Source organism: Perca fluviatilis, chromosome 19 (assembly GCF_010015445.1).
Source record: "Perca fluviatilis chromosome 19, GENO_Pfluv_1.0, whole genome shotgun sequence".
NCBI classification, from domain to species: Eukaryota; Metazoa; Chordata; class Actinopteri; order Perciformes; family Percidae; genus Perca; species Perca fluviatilis.
The window spans coordinates 19,738,831-19,756,477 of NC_053130.1; the positions used below are offsets into that span (position 1 = coordinate 19,738,831).

At 40.0% G+C, this 17,647-nt stretch overlaps 1 protein-coding gene across 5 annotated transcripts in view; it reads right to left on the minus strand.

Moving 5' to 3' along the window:
• khdrbs2 (KH domain containing, RNA binding, signal transduction associated 2) overlaps positions 1 to 17,647 on the minus strand; it is an 85,465-nt gene that overhangs the window by 55,874 nt on the left and 11,944 nt on the right. For all 5 annotated transcript variants that reach the window (XR_005637186.1, XR_005637187.1, XR_005637188.1 and 2 more), the window contains exon 3: positions 5,162 to 5,278. Coding sequence is in view for 1 of the 5 variants with exons in the window: in XM_039784845.1 (XP_039640779.1) it covers positions 5,162 to 5,278 (117 nt within the window). In the remaining 4 variants the exon portion in view is untranslated. The remainder of the gene's footprint in view (positions 1 to 5,161; positions 5,279 to 17,647) is intronic.

A 17,647-nucleotide genomic window follows, 5' to 3' on the forward strand; every position in this document is an offset into this window, starting at 1 on the left:
TGGCACTAAACAACAATTATTATTATTACAAAAAATATTATATTAAAAATTACACATTCAAAAAAGTGTTTCTGACTAGTTGAACGTCAATCACGTTGCTGGAGTAATGTTTTAGTGTAGCTAGCAACTCCACAGCCTGACTGCTGTCTGAGATAAAGGAAACATGTGGCCACGTGTGGACAAAGAGATCGGGGCCTACACATAATTCTGACAGCCTGGAGATTTCACACTCCAATATGAAAAAGTCCCCAAAATAGTCGAAAGTCTAAGAACTACAGGTGTGTAGTTCACACACCTTCAAGAACACTCTGAATTCCCATTGGTCAGCATACTTTGAACGCTGCATCCGGTAACCGGGGAAATAAAAACTCTGAGCACACTTCTTCTCAATAGGCTCGTTCGAGATGAGCCAGGTCTGTGCAGAACCGATCACCGAGGGGAGAGAGAGGGGGAATGACATGCAGCAGAGGGCCACAGGTCAGAGTGGAACCCGTGGCCGCTGCGTTGAGGAGTAAACCTCTATATATGTGCGCCTGCTCTACCAACTGAGCTAAGCCGGGCCCAGCGCAGTGGCTTTTCACCGACTGCAAGACCCAGGCGGACCCAGGGCATGCTGGGAAACGCCAGCCTCTCAGCTGATTGGTTCAGAATCGACTCAGCATGATAAACTTTTTATTGATTTTGAATTGGAGGGATTTTAATTGCTATTTGTCTGATTTAAAGGCTTATTCTGTACATAACACCTGTTGTGTGACTGATAGTTATGTTTAGAAGTCAGAGAGACTAAATCCGTTCAGATTATCTATCATCTACAGTGTGTTATTTAAAATCAGCAACATATCGCACGTAGAGAATTTTGAGAGCTACTCTGTCATAATTAAAACAACTGGAGATTGTGTACAAGCTGATATATGGCTCTGATAACATTTTATTAAATCGGAATCGGACCACAGTGTTTCTGTGACTTCCTGTTCAGCCTGAAGGCTGCTGGAAGCGTCTGGAAAACTGTCCGACTTGACAGCGGATTTTTGTCGCCACCCCCGGCTGCTCTCGCCTGCTCTCGTCCACTTTACAGGCGAGGCGCAGTTCATCTCGAAGGAGGCGATTGTCTTCCATTGCAACCCCGTTGCTGCAGGGAGCACGCAGGCGTCTGTGCTAAACTGCTTCATTTTCCAAAAAGTGGACTATTTTGGTGCTCTGGACGCACCATTGGATCCTATGAAAACACACACCAGTGTTTTCATATCTGCAGAAGAGGAAAACAACGTTTTTCTTCTCAAAGTCGACTGAGACTTGTTCCCTGCTGCCCTAGGAAGGGACAAGCTTTTCCGTGCATTGCTGACGAGCAGCCGGATTTTGTTCTGTTTTACCGTGGAAATCTATGGACAAAACAAACGGACTGCACATAGTAAGAGGCTTAAGGTTTCTGGGCAGAGAATACATGTGTGTTTATTAATGTCAGTAATGCTAATGCTGCAATTGTTACGACATTTGAATGTGATTTGATTAATACTTGTGCTACTGGTGCGCGTTTGATTATTAATCTGATTTGGGACCACCGAGTCCAATCTATTTCTGTGAAAGCACCACTGATCATTGTGCATGGTTAATATGTTGTGTTGAATAATGTAGCCTGTGTGAAACTGTAAATGCTACATTGCTATCTCCCGCGCGGAGAACTAGGTTACTGTAACTTTGCGTTAGACCAGAGTCTGAGTAAACGAGGAGAGTGATTATCATCTTCAGAGCCTCGAGAATCACGACTCCAAGTGCTTTTCCTTTCTCTAAAATGTGCTTTCCTTTCCTCTTTTACACACAAACCGAACACACACACACACACACACACACACACACACACACACACACAACATGTCTGTTTGTTTTGCTTTGTTGTAGTTTGTAACAAGTATATAAGTTTATTGATTGAAGAACTATTGATTGACAATTAATGATTTGGAAGTTAAATCAATTATATTATACTTTACATAGCAGTTGTTTGTGATTATTTGTGTATTTGTTGTAATAAGTGCTGGTTAAACAGGTCTGTGCTCGAATTTCACCCTTTTTGTTCCTTCAAAGATACCAGATAAATTGATGAAATTAATTAAGATCTGTATTTTAAAGGGAACACCACCTATGAGACTGTTTCACAGTTCAGTTATTGGTCCCTGATTCCAGGGTGGTGCCCCGTTTTGATTGTTCTGCACCCATACCAATTCCCAACACTCCTGTGTTTCAGGGACCACACAACATCAGTCGTACAGTATGAATCCTTAAAGCAAGAGAGCTACACAGGATAAATGGTGAAAAACCCCGGGGGAAAAATTAGGAATGCAAAGAGGTGTTCAGTTTGTATAGGGGGCATTGAGTTAAAGCAAGTCTACAAGAAGGCACTGGTGTAAACAACAGATGTCAATCCAAGCTCCTAATGCAAACTGTTCCAAAGTCTGATGACAAGAAAAGCCCAATCACCTTTCAGTGTTTAGCCAGACCCTGAGAGGCCCCTGCCTGAGGCATTGCTCAAACGACTTAAAAGATCTGTAAGACAGTTTGGGTTTTTTAAAGAAACCAGTTAAATTGTAAAATCGGTTCTACACTGAACAAATAATCTGAAGTGGAGACGTTTTGTCTACTTGCATGAGTTACAAATGTGGCTGCTACATACTTAATAATGTAGTGATTATTATTATAACAAAATATAATTTATATTCTTTTGACTTGTTTTCATTCATCCTGCTCTGAAAAAGTTGGGTGTTGAGTGCTTCGCTCAAGGACACCTCAATGGTGGCTGTTAAGAGAAGCAAGAATGCCAGACAATCTGGGGATTCAAACTTTTGTCCTTGGATCACAGAGCTGTTCTCTACCCTAGAGGAGAAATCAGCTTTAATTAAAAAAAAAACACTCCTAAAATTTCAGCAGGCCTCACATTCACTGGCAGAGAGAATAAGTCATTATGGATCAGATCAAAATGTGCATGTGGGGGGAGGATTATCTTGTCTCTGAGTTGTTTCAATAGTTTGTCACTGAAATGTTTGGGAGAGTATTACAGCAAGAGCAACACACACAGCTTTACATTAGTTACCTTGACTGCAGTATGCCAATATTATATGTTTGCACTGCTATAAGGATTGCAACTGCGAAATAAAATGATCTCTAACCTTGAAGTGTTTGCTTATACTGTACAGTCTAGAGTAAGATAGGTGAAATGAGGACTCTCTGCTTTAGCCCTATGACTCAGCACCATGTTAACCAGGCTAATATCTGTGCACAGGGTGTTGTATTGACCACATGGTCTAATATGTGTGGGTGGGCTGCTCTGATGCAAAATTTCCAAACCTGAGATAATACCCTACGGCTATACAGATGCACCCTACTGATGAACTGGATGAGATGGCAGAAATGTGTGATGACAACTTTTGCTTGTAATTGGACTTTTGCTATGTCTGTACTACACTGCCTTGTGACCAGCTGCCTTGAGTGGCAGACAGCCTTTCAGTCACAACCTTTAGGTGTCAGTCTCATCACAGTGTCCTTCAGACTTGCACAGACTGTCCACAAAATGAATATGGCACACAGAAAACTGTTCTTTTGTGGTGCACACGGCACCATGAATCTCCCTTAAAGTGAAACAAACAAATGCACCATGATAGTGATGGAACATAGAAATTGATTTATTACACAATAAAAAGTCACATTGCTTTCTGTACTGTGCAGTGCAGTATCACAACCTATTACTGCATGTATGCCATTATTTTACATTTTAGCACCTCTTTACTTAATTTTACACACTGCAGACAAGTTAATGCAGCACATGAGTAAACTGAATGGACTTAGTGGCAAGAAGCCAAAGTTTTAAATGAACTCCTACACCGGCCAAGGCACATTCAAAAAGGTGATGGCAAAGACACGTCTCAGTGCCTTTAGCCTTCATCAGAGTGAAGACTTTCAGCCTCACAATTAGAATGGAAATCAATGCAAAAAGGTTTTACTGGTAATTTCTAATTACAAAGCCATACTGTGGTTAAAGAATTTGGGGCTTTATTAAGTTTACTAAAGCTTAGTCATACAGAAGATTACGTGGTTAAAATTTCACTTTTTACAGGCACATATAAGTAAAAGAATTGGATGCTGGAAAAGATTTATTACTACAGTATATAGCAGTTACAGTAATAAACTACAGTACTTTATTACTGCACCTGCTATATACTGTATTACTGCACCTGCCATGCACATCCATGAAAACTGGGCAACTCCATCTGCTCAAGGAAGTTGTTGCGGTATGATCAGAAGCTTTGTATTCTGCTGATCCCAAAGTCAAGAATTAATATCCAATCCCACTTATTCATTCGTTTCTTATTTTTGAGACTTGTTCTGTGTTTTGTTTTACAAAGTGTCAAAGATCGAAATAAGGGATATATATACTCCAGTTTAGCTAATAAATGGACTTTGAGGTGAGATTGTTTTCTCAAATAAACTGCATTTAATATGCACAACCACTAGAATCACAAATATTTGTTTAAACCTTGGTGACCTGAGGGCAACTGAAACAAGTTGTAAACTCAACACTGACATATCAACAATAACATTAGCTTTTATTTGGAGTCGTATTTCTGGCCACCTGATGAACGTCCAATGTTCACTCTCATTTAACTCTGTTTTTGGTCTCTACCAACTCAGCTGCTAAATGATACACTGCAAGTATTTTGTTTTGTCATGGCTATAGATGAATCCGAGGCTGTGAAGTAATAATAGCGATGTAACTCTATAGCAGTACACCGAGACCTGTGTGAACACCAGATCCAGCAGACTGTCTGTGTACACGCTCGGATAAGTTTGGCTCTAGGGGACCACAAGTCAGCAGGATAAATGACTTTGGCAAAGATATTCATTACTTTGCATGTATAATTGACTATTACAGAATATGCTATTAAACAACACACAGAAACACAATCCCATTTCCTCCTACATATGTTTGTCAACTGAAAGCTATTAATTCTACTCTGGGTGTTATTCATCTCAGTTACAGCTCAGATGTTGTTGGTTAGAATATTGTTCTGTGCTTTAGTGAAATTTCAAGCACGTTGTTCCTGTAAATATTTCTGTTTTATCTATATCTTGGACCAGCCCAACAACTATATTTCAACATAAATCAATATCTTACCTTGCCTTTATCCCGCATGGACCCTTTGCCGAGGATGGACATCTTCACTCCCGTCTCCTCTTGTAATCGTTTCATTGAATTTCCCCGTGGTCCCAGCAGCTTTCCGACAAAATTAAACTGTGACACAGGAGGAAAAAAAGCAATCAGACGCCTTATCAATGCTTCTAACACATGTAGGAAAAGGACAAATAATGAAAAAGCTGACTTATATGTAAAGACAACTGTTTCTGAAGCAGTCTTTTTGTATTGGATGTTAAAGGAAGTTCATCCATTTGGAGAAAAGGTTAACCATAAAATATGTTGTTTGGCCATTAGTCATCCATTATCAATATAATCTCACATTCCATTCCCCATTCATCATGTGAGAAAAAGCTGTAATGCAGCCTGTGATAAATCAATAGAATTGTGCTCTGTATGTAGCACATTAAAGGTGAATGGGACTCTCAGCTGCGGTCAAGCATAATGTAGGCATCCCTCCATTTTCTTGAACTGTGCCCTCGCTAGTCATGTATCTTATTGGCATTTAGGGTCATCCATGTTGTGCCTACAAAAAAATAAAATGGAACATGGGCTCAAACCAATAATGTTCCAGAGACTGTTCCAGAGGTCAGTGCTGAAATAATGTCAGAAATAATGAGTTTCTTCCCAGTGGGAAATTAAGTAATACTATCCAGATGACAAACTATCAGATTCAAGCCTCGGGCTCTGACTATCATTTCCCTCTCGCTGTGCACCAGCTAGTGTTCATATTGAGAGAAGTAGCTCTGGGTTGTTGAAGTGCTGAGATTAGCGGTGATTAATCCGAGAGGTGAAACTCACAGCTGTAGTCAAATGGGTCGTTTCTGAAAAAAATATGAGCATAAGACCATTTAAAAAAACAGGAGAATCTTTTACTACTTGAAATAAGCCCTTTAAAAACTACTTATGCTCTCTCAAACATTATTTCTTTAATTGTAATAAATGGTTCAACCTTAAAATGTTTGCTGCCAGATGAGATGATAAGAGACCACCTCCAGAGCTGAACAGGTGGTCAGCCGCCCACCACAACATACTCTGGCCAACCCTAAAATGATATTAACCTTTTCACGAAGCAGCTTCTCCCACTGTGGCTGAGCGGATAATAACTTCAGTGCCAGCTGTGTGGCTGCTGCAACTCAACTCTGACAACTGCACACTCAGCTTATTTCATGAACATCATTAACATCATGGGTGAACGCTACATCTCAGGTTAGGGAGGTGCCAGGTGATGCAGAGATGAGACCATCTTTAAAAAAAACACATCCCTACTGTCCTTGCCTGTCCTTTGATATGAATGATTAAGGCACCTTCATGGATGCCTTTCTTCACAGGGGTTTCTTTGACAGGACTATCCTATAGCTGGCAGGGAGCTTGAGAGCAGATGGTTGTTGCGGCTAAGTCGAGAGTGCGCTCGCTGGGCGGTAGGAGAAGAGTGGCCTGTTTTCATTAAGCTAATGAATGTCTGGAGCCACTCTGCTGCTCCATGGCGAGCAATTTGGGCTTTAGAAAGGGGCACGGTTCTGTGTTAAATGAGGTTTGAAATGATGCAATGTGCCCCCTGTAGTCTCAACACTGACAACTATGCAGATATTGGAAGCGAGGGTGTTGTGAATACAACAATTACGCACAAAGACATTTGAGATGTGGTAAAATGGGTGCACTGATCTACTTATTTGTACTTCACAGTGTCATTGCTACACAAAGGACAAACATTATTTGGGAGCTTTTGTGCAGGATGTATCTAATATATTAATCTCCATATTTATTCAGACAAGTCATTTTTATAAAGTTCTGTGTTGTACAAGTCTACAGGGCTTAAGGCAGGAGGTGAAGGTTGAGTCATGTAACACTAATGTGAATCTGCAAAGCCACTTATTCAGCTGAGCAAAGCACTTTTCACAACAACCTCAGTGACTGAGGCCTGTTCCTTAGTTGTACTTTTGAACAAGATTACAATGATTAAAAAAAAAAAAATCTCCTCACAACTGACAGGTATGGTGGGCTTGAAAGCTGCAAAGCGAATGCAGAAAACACAACTAAATACAGAAATGCTCTGCTAATACAGAGAATACAAGCAAATATTTACACAAAACCCTTCACCCTCACACCTACAAGCAATTTAGAGTCGCTACCAAATCCACATGTATCTTTGGCATGTGGGAGGAAATCAGAAAAAAATGCTCCACACATAAAGGCCCCAGCCGGCCGGCAGGTTCAAACCCAGAACCTTTTTTCTTTGGCAACAGGGAGACAACAGTCTTCGGTGGAGTACTTGTTTAAGGTGCAGTACATTGAGCGCCACCGTAGACAAGACCTATACAGTTGAAAAACATGAACCTGTCGTTATACATAATCCATATGAATTATCCTATTTTTATTTGGTTATCCTGGTTTCTGGTTTCATAAATGAAATCAGTTCAGTGATCGACTTTTGTACAACTATGTTTAAAATTACATTACATTACATGTCATTTAGCTGACGCTTTTATCCAAAGCGACTTACAATTAAGTGCTTTCAACTGTGAAGGTTCAAACTCCAGACAACAGGTAGTAAGTGCAAGTACATTAGCTTTAAATAAGCAAAGCTACAAAGAGACAAATGAAAGTGCAGGTTCAAGGTTTTTTTTTTTTTTTTATCCGAGGTGTAGTCAGAAGAGATGTGTTTTTAGCCTTCGGCGGAAGATGTGTAGGCTTTCAGCCATCCTGATATCGGTGGGGAGTTCGTTCCACCAAAGATAAGATAACACTTTATTGTCAGTTAAGCAAAGATATTGACAAGGGAACAAATTAATGTTTATATTTGTTCTTTCTGCAATCTGGGACCCTATAGTGCCTTCCGGAGGGCAGTAGTTGGTAAACGTACAGGTAAATTATCTAAAAATGTATTGTTCCCTTTTTACAAATAGTGAAGTGTAACATAATGTAAGTCCTTTCCCGAGCTCGAAACTGTATGTAGACAAAAGCTCTCTTCCGATGCTTAATGGTGGAAAATTTTGAAGCACACTGACTGATCTTTTTGAAACAACACCTGTAAAGCACCACAATATCCCTAAGCATAAAGTTGTTAATATTCATAGATAATATTCATAAATTCAAGAGGATTTATGTATTGATGAAAGAACACTTTTACTGCTGCAGGCTGTAGCATGTTAGCTTTATTTCATACCACGTCACTACTGTTCCCTACAAGACCTGAGATCTACCAGCTGGGTGTCAGAGCACCACACAAGAATATTTTACAACACAAAATAATGAGAAATGTCCTTAAAGTGCCCATATTATGAAAAAATCACTTTTTCTGGGATTTGGGGTGTTCTTTTGTGTCTCTGGTGCTTCCACACACATATAAACTTTGAAAAAAGTCCATCCATGCTGTTTTGAGTGAGATACAGTTTCTGAATGTGTCCTGCCTTCAGTCTCCTAGTGAGCTGTTCAAAATCGGCGTGTGTGACGTCACAGTCCGAAATGAGCTGGCTAACCACAACCGTTAGCTCGTTAGCATTCTAACCGTTAGCATTAGCATGCTAACGCTAATGCTAACGCTAGCATGCTACGTCGTTCTCAATAGCAAAGCACTGCTACAACACACACAAGTTCACCATAATCTACAAAAGAACTACTTACATGTGTGCCCTCATTTAGAAGTCTCCCAGCTAATCCTGCCTTGTAACTGACCAAAGTTGGAGAAACAGGCTTTCTTTTACTGTCTCTAGAGTTAGCTAGCTGACATGATCTACATCTGAACTACTGAGCATGTGCGAGTGCAATCAAAGCTAGTACAGAAGAAGAAGATGAAAAGAGGTCTCACTCTGTAGCTAAAACAGAAACCAGGTGAAAAGAGGATCTGCAGCAGTGAGAGAGAGCTGTGCAGTACAACAAAAATATGGTGTTTTTTGAAAATTAAACCATGTAAACCTATTCTGGTACAACCTTAAAATACAGTTATGAACCTGAAAATGAGCATAATATGGGCGCTTTAAACTCTCAAGACCCTGATTCATAAATGCTGTCAAATTTAAAGTAATACAAATTATTAGATGAGAATAGCTAGGGAGATTTAGTCAGACTGGCTGACTAAATCTCCCTGGACTCTTCCTATGTGTTGCATGGAGAGTACCAACTACTGCCCTCCGGAAGGCACTATAGGGTCCCAGATTGCAGAAAGAACAAATATAAGCATTAATTTGTTCCTTGTTGTCAATATATTTGCTTAACTGACAATAAAGTGTTATCTTATCTTATAAGGTCAGTTCCATGGAAGGCATGAAATTATAGAAATGTTACAACTTGTCAAGGTGCTGTAGCACAGCAGATCCAATAACACAAAAACCTTTTCGGATTTTAAGTTGGAAAATGTGCACGGTGGCCGCCTTTTAATGCAGTTCACTGGGGCCAGGCAAGATTTGCAGATGTCCTGAGGCACTTATTGCTAGCGAGCTGTGCTATTGGGGAAGTCCAGGTCCTGTCTGATAGAAGGATTAAAGCCTCAGGTAGAGGTTTATGCTTTAATGACAGATATGGATGACTGGGCTGTGAGTGTGTCAGAAGAGTGTGTCCTATCAGCTCCACAGACATTAAGGGAAGCAGATGAGTGGTTGTTTGATGGGAGAGGATTTACTGTTCACCTGGTTTAGTAGTATCAGATAGGCCATTAAGGTATGACTTTACATTACAACTGTTAGTTAAAGATGTTGTCTTGTTCAAAACATTATTAAAACAACTTCAGGACGCTGAATGTTCAAAATATTCACAGTTCCAATGCATTTCACAGAGAAAAGAATAATTGAGTGTTTAATTGCACAATTGCACATTTGCGTTCCTACCCTTTAATCTTCATCACAACAAACAGGAGCTGAAAAATGTCGCCCAGATGGCCTGCACACACACAGACAGTAAACACAACAAATATCATGAGTCCTGTATATTTTTTTTAACAGGTGCCAAACAACTTCAGCCAAGATCAATACAGACGAGCAGCCAGCAATGCCAAAGTGACGCAACGCTACAAAAGCTGTCTAAGACCATGAAACTGTTCCAGACAAGCTGTGTTTTGCTGTCAGAGCAGCAGCTACATTGCTTTCCTGTCGGAGCAAAAAAAAAAAAATCAATCCACACGATGTTTTCTTACAAGCTATGGCCTTTAAATGACTAACAACAAACGCCACTATTTTATTAAATTGAATCCCTTCCACTTTTATATTATAGTATGTAGAAATTGTCATGTTTGGCAGTTAATATACAGGAAATTAACGTACTTTTCACAAGGGTAAATTAAACTGTGACTATGAAAAACTACTTACCTCACATCAATTGATTTTTTTACCACTCTGGGACAGCAGAAAAAAAGCTGTAAATATGACATTAGCATATCACAAGGGAGTCATGTTTTTGTCCATCTGATGAATGTAAGTCCAATGTTGATTATCATTTTTTGCTTTGATCTGGTCTCCACCAACTCCTGAGAAAGACACCTGGCTCTTTAGCTGATAATTGCCTCACTATGTTTACTAGCTAGTCTCTAACTTTGTCTGCTGTTTGGCGCTAGGCAAGTAGCATAGAGTGGGTTTATCAACTGCCTGTTGCTGCTAGAAATAAGGTTGATGAGAGCGGTGAGAGTGAACCAAAAGGTAACGTTGCAGGCTGTAAAACCAAAACAATAAGCTGCAAAACACAAAACGCTCTATAGAGCTAAAGGGAACTACAGAGTCGGTGATAATTCTCTTTGTTCATTACGAACTACGAACTACAATGTAGTCATTTGATATAGAGCTGGGTCACTGTATATGTGGAGCAATTTTAAACATGGGAAGGCATTTTATCTTTATTATATCTCATTGTGGCAGACAAAGTCATCACACAAACACTAATTCAGTGGAATCCCAGAGTGGAACTGTGATGCTATCGTACACATGCTTAATTTTAATCCACACTCTGCTCCCTCTACTGTATTCAGCACTTATCTACGCAAAACACCTTTCCACATGATAGGCCTTTCTTTGGGACACCGACATCTCTGGGCAGACAAAACTGGAATTCCTCTTTGGGTAGAGCAAACCTGCTTCACTATTTAAAGGTCACAATACACCAAGACTGATAAGCTCATACTTGTGGCACCCACAAGGAAAAAATACAATTCAATGTGTTTTGTGCAGCCTGTGTACTGTACTGAAAGTACCTGCAGAACACTTTAAAAACAAGCTTGTTTAAATGTGACACAAGCGGAAATATGTCCATTTGGTTTCTATCCAAATCAAAGTGATACTAATTAAAAGGGGAGAAATCATTTTACATTCTCATACACACACATGCAGATTAGTCCCAGCACTGGACTGAGACAACCAGACAGTATCAGCCATTGGAAATCCATTTCATGCCCCAAGGTTATGAGATGCTAATCAAGCTGTCTCATTAAACAGCAGAGGATAAATTCAAGTTAAGCGATAATGAAAATGACTATGCTGCTTAATCATTTTTTTTTGCTGAGTAAATATCTCAGTGTACAATTTTGAGCCTTCCATAAGCACGCTGTGAGTGTATGATTTGTTTACATGTCAAAACAGGACAGGGAAAGATGTACCTCCTCTTCTCCCGTAAACTGAGATCAACCCTGTTTTCAAGGTTTCGGCCCTTTTTTAAAGGAGATTAAAGAAAGTGGTGGTAAGGTCACTGGAGCAATGCACCATGGCCATCTTTCTTTATCCTGACAGGCTATAAAACAACAACAAACCTAATGTAGATTTTACAGAGAGCGATGCACAAAACACACAAGTCGTCCCCTGTGAATGATGCATACAACTGGGACGGTCTGTAACAACATCCCTGCAGGTTTAATCCAGCAGCTGCAGCTTTACCAAGTCTGAAATTTCAACTTAGTATCCAATCAACCAAACAACAAAACACACTTTATAAACACAAAACTAACTTAAAACAATAAACTTTTAGTTATGTAAATACTAATATATAGAAATTGTGGTAAAATGCAATTTTACTGGCAGGTTGGGTTAAGCATTAGTCGTATTTTGAATTAAATATGTTCCTTTTTCAGCTCTCCAGCAAACATGATGCTGACAGCTGAAAGTGAATTTATCATTCAGTGCGGAAGGGTGGGACTTGTACAATATACTTGGTTAACAGATGCTTTGTAGTTGATTTTCCCTGTCAGCTGCAGGAAGTTATTATACTATTCTTTTGCCTATTGTATTATAAAATAATATATTATTAGGATCATACAAACAATGTTTTATACTCTAAAACTGTCTATTATTATAGGGTTTGGGTTATTGTTATAATTATTATTTATTATTATTTATTTGAATCAAACTGTGTTGCTGGCAGCCCTTGCCCAAAGACCAGAGACAGTTTTGTTTAGGCCTATTGGTGCTTGACACTGCTAAATAATTAAAATAAAATATGTGGTGTTAGCATTGACTCAATGGTTTTGTCTGGTGACGTCAAATTAAAATTATATTTTAATAAACTGCTTTTATATTTAGGGCCCGAGCGCCGGCAGCGGCGAAGGCCCTATTGAAACTGAAGGAATTATTATTTTTCTTTCTTTCTATTATTTTCCCATCAAATGAATTGCCTTTTTGAGGGGCTTAACATATTCAAAAACTCACCAAATTTGGCGGTCGCATCAAGTCTGGTGAAAATTTACGTATTTTAAGGGTTTCGGGAATAGGCGCACAAAAATGGCTCGCTAGCACCCCCTAGAAAGTTAAGAAAATTGAGCCCCTGCAGTGCGTTTAACGTAGACTCACGGAACTTGGTACACATATGTATCATGTCAAGATGTACAAAAAACTTCATTAGAGCCATACCCTAAACCCAACAGGAAGTCCGCCATTTTGATTTCAAAGTTCGAAATTAGTGCGATTTTGGCCATTTCCACGTCGTACTTTAACTCCTCCTCCTAGAGATTTCATCCGATCAACATCAAACTCGGTCTGTGCCATCTTAAGATGTTAAAGATGAAAAGTTGTTAAAAGAAAAACTTTTCGTCACTTTTTGTCACTACCCAAAGTGAGAATAGTGCAGATTTGAGTTGCGCATGCTCAGATTTAAACGGTTTACGGCATAACGTGTCATACCCGATGTTAACCGAGTCAGACCGGCTTTGGTCGAGTGCAAATGTGAGTTGCGCATGGTCAGATTTAAACTGTTTACGGCATAACGTGTCTTACTGAAATTTGTGAAATCTGTAAAATAATAAACTTTTCTCTTTACATACAATAACAGAAGATGGGAATCATTTCTAAAAACGTTTTAGCAATCTATGATTGTTTGGTTGCTAACGTTAGCTCAAAACGCCATTCAAGTGACATAAAGTGTAACAGCCTGTGTCTGATTGCTAATTTGTAGCTAGCAGTCATTTCAAAAACGTTTTAGCTCTCTATTATTGTTAGATTGCTAACGTTGGCTCAAAACGCCATTCAAGTGACAGCCGATGTTGTGTTTGATTGCTAACTTGTAGCTAGCAGTCATTTCAAAAACGTTTTAGCTATTTATGATTGTTTGACTGCTAACGTTAGCTAAAAACGCCATTAGCATCTAGCTAGTAGGCTAGCTACTTGATTGCTAACGTTAGCTCAAAACGCCGTTAGCATCTTGTAGGCTACTTGTCGCAAAGTGACGCATGCGCAACTCACATCTGCACTCTACTCACTTTGGGTAGTGACAGCGTGGCTGTGGCGGGGCGGCCATTTTGTGCGTTTCGCCGCCGAAACAGGAAGTGGGTTTAACTCGAGTGTACGTTGTCCGATTACCTCGAAACTTTTCAGGATTCATAAGAGTCCAACCCTGAGGACAAATAAAGGCCGATATTTACTTAAAGTCATAGCGCCCCCTAGTGGCAACAGGAAGTAGGCCTAAAAGTCAAGGTGCTATACTTTAACGAACTCCTCCTAGAGATTTCATCCCATGGACTTCAAACTTGGTCTGTACCATCCCAACACCTTAACGATGAAAAGTTATTAAAAGAAAAACTTTTCGTCAGACGGTGTGGGCATGGTGTGGCGGCCATTTTGAGTGTTTAGCAATGAACAAAGAAGTTGTTGTAACTTGAGTGTACGTTGTCGTATCTGCCCGAAATTTCTCAGGATGGACAAGGGTCCGGGCCTGAGGACACCTACAGGCCAAAATTGACTTTTGGTCATAGTGCCCCCCGCTGGCAACAGGAAATGCGCCTTATATGACAAACATCATCCGATTTACAGGAAACTTAGAACGTGTGGTCTACATGTGATACTGAGCCGGCCCCTATAATATGACCACGCCCACTTACTTAGGCCACGCCCCCTTTTATAACATTTGAACCGTTGTGTGAGGTATCATTGAACTCAGCATAGACTTCTTTCTTCATTGGTGATGGTTTGACTCGCCCCCTATGTTTAAGCCACGCCCCCTTTCATACATGCTGACCCATTTAAGGTAGAGTCTTTTGTGAGGTATCATTCATCTCAGCAGAGGCTTCGTTTTTAATTGGTGATGGTTGGACCCGCCCCCTATGCTTTAGCCACGCCCCCTTTCACAGCTAATGAACCGTATGACGTAAAGTCTTGTGTGAGCTATCGTTGAACTCGGCGGGGAGTTCCCTTTTCATTGGTTTGCGGCGTCTGAGTGCCGCGCAAATGCACGGTCGCAAGGAGCGGCGTCCGCCGGTAACCCCGACGCGCGCAGAGGCGCGAGGGCCCGTCCATCGCTGCTCGCAGCTTTAATTTTAAATATATCCTAGTAGCTGTGTATCCAGTTTTACACATAATATGTGATGTCATAGTAGTTCTTCTCTTTCTGTGACTCAAAGCTTGACAAAGTTTCAGTCACTTACATTGTTGCACGGTACATGTCTGTCAGTGCACCATAAACAATGATTTCATCAGCACTGGTTGTTTCACTGTTGGACAACATTAATCTTCCATGTGTCACATCGTCAAATCCAAAACCATGCGAAGGAATTCTCCCAAGTAATCATTTAATTACTTTGCATTTAATTACATTGCAGCAAGATGGCAGCTGTAAGCATGAATGAGCACTGTTAGACTGCTGGAACGTGAACGAACTGATTTATGACTTTTTATACTTTGCCATCACTAACAGAAAGTAGACTGGGCATTACTGAATAGTAGACATGAAAAAAATGCTGTGAGACAAAGTGAGATTCAAATGTGAAGTTGAACTAAACCAATTTGTTCAGTAGTGCCGGTGTTGTCAGAGTGAAAGATCGTATTGGTCAGTTTTTGTCAAGTCTTTGTCAGGTATTTGCTGTTTGCTCCATTTCACTCATCTTTCCAAGCTCTGCATTATTTTTCTCTTTTTTTCTCATCCTCTTTGCAGGCTGATGTGCACTCGATCAAAGAGTTGCTTCATGTGGCTAATTACCAATAACTGAAAGTGCAGTGTTACCAAGATGTTTAAGATAGTGACACTGCAGTGTCTTGTGGGGTGCTGACTGTGCAATTAGGTCACAGAAGTTGTTGTTGGACAACTGCTCCGTCCCTCTGGACTGTACTGCTTACTTTGCAGAACTGGCACTATTACATTCATTAGAACCAGCATTTTGAGCCTCTGTATGTCCTTTTTTTGTTTACAATCTTAAGTATATTGTTTCACAATACATTTTTTAAATCTATCTCAGTGGTTCTCAGGTTTTTTGAGTCCAAGCTCCACTAATTTTCATTAACCAGGAGCTAGCTCACAGCTGGGACGCCAGATGAATGCCAGCGGGTACGAAAGAAAACCAGTACTCTATGTACAATCATTTCATTTTACTCCCTATTTGTAGTCTCCAAGAGGAAAGTGTTTCCATAGAATCAGTATGCTTGAAATTATTTGCGAGAGAAGATATTGACGCTTAATTTGAGTCTCAAGTTGAACTGATAGACGCCTGTCTGTGTGTATACTACTTCACATCTATCCTAACCCGACTCTCCTAAGAGTATGAACCATACTCTACAAAGATTGCTACAAAAAATTTTATTCCCAGATTTACATACAGTGTGTGTGCTGTAAGTTCAATGCTTGCAATTATAAAATACTGAAAAATAGGATAACTTTTGGGCAGAAAAGGCACTTAATGAGACAGAAACGCAACGACAGAAAGATATCCTTGAGTCATTGTGGGTCTTCTGTTCCCAAGAAACTGTCTCATTTTTTTATTTTTTATAGATTTGAAATCTATTTAATAGAGTGAGGAATTCCTGAACACAGCTTAATTACTTGTTCAACACTGATCCTGAGGAGGAAACAGCAAATTGATTTCTATGGAGTGTCCTGAGGGGCTCGCTGGACACAGCGCACACACACACACAAACTAAAGCACAGCGCCTGAGGCACAGTGAAATGTTGCTCTGACATCCTCTTTTCCTCTTCTCTAATGTGGCAGACAAAATCAGTGAGCTACATTTAAAACATAATAAATGAAGTAGCTGTGAGATCATGAAACAAGACGTTGGGGCAAGATTTAAGACAGAAAGGAACTTGACTTGAGAGTGTTGCAGGACAAAGACAGAAAAATGGACAGAGTCAGTGTTTTGTTGAGGATCTCTTCCCCATAACTCCATTACTGAGCACTCAAACCTGCAGCGACAAAAAAAGGAAAAGTGACCTGAAGTGATTCGTTTCAAAGTGCTTGGAGACAAAAAGTGTCACAGAGAGTGTGGAAGCAGAGAGCTGAGCACCGGTCGACCATGTATGCTTGAGATTTGAGGAGAAGAGAGCGCTGATGATGATGATGATGACGATGATAGCAATATTGTTGCAAACTGACAGCGAAGAACAGACCCTGCAGGTTTTATATGATGGGAGGCCCTGGCAAGGTCACACCAAAACATATGATCACATTTGCTAGACAAAAGTTTTAAAGAGTTTGCACCATCCAAACAACATACATCAGCAAAATAACTTCTTTTTGGCATTTGTTTGGCATACAGAAAATTCCACACAGTGAAACACTACACCAAGTGACTCGACAAAACAACACAGGAGTGGCAGTTTTGTTTTATGGAACCCTACTTAGCTACTATCGGATGCCAAGTATCCTATATCACCATATAGCCTTATTTTCATTGGACGACCATGCAATGAAAAGCAGTTGCTATTCTGACAAATCGTCATATATCTCAAAATCATATATTTTCAGATAATATTTTGAATGGTTTCATTTACATTATTTTGCAACATTGCAACACAGCTAGACACTGATATATATTGCATTTAAAAGAAGAAAATATATACAGACAAGAAAAAAAGCATAAAGTTATTTACAGAAAAGAAAATGACTCCCTAGTTATCCATCCGTCTATCTACAGCAACAACATGAGTGCAGTATATACTGTATTAGCAGAGCGGGACAAATAATCAATATCGACATATGTTCTGTTTCAATCTGTGATGCTACGCTGATGCCATTATTCTTAGCTGCCTGTTGCATGAATGTATGAACGCATACTCAGCGGAGCGGGCTTCCTTGAT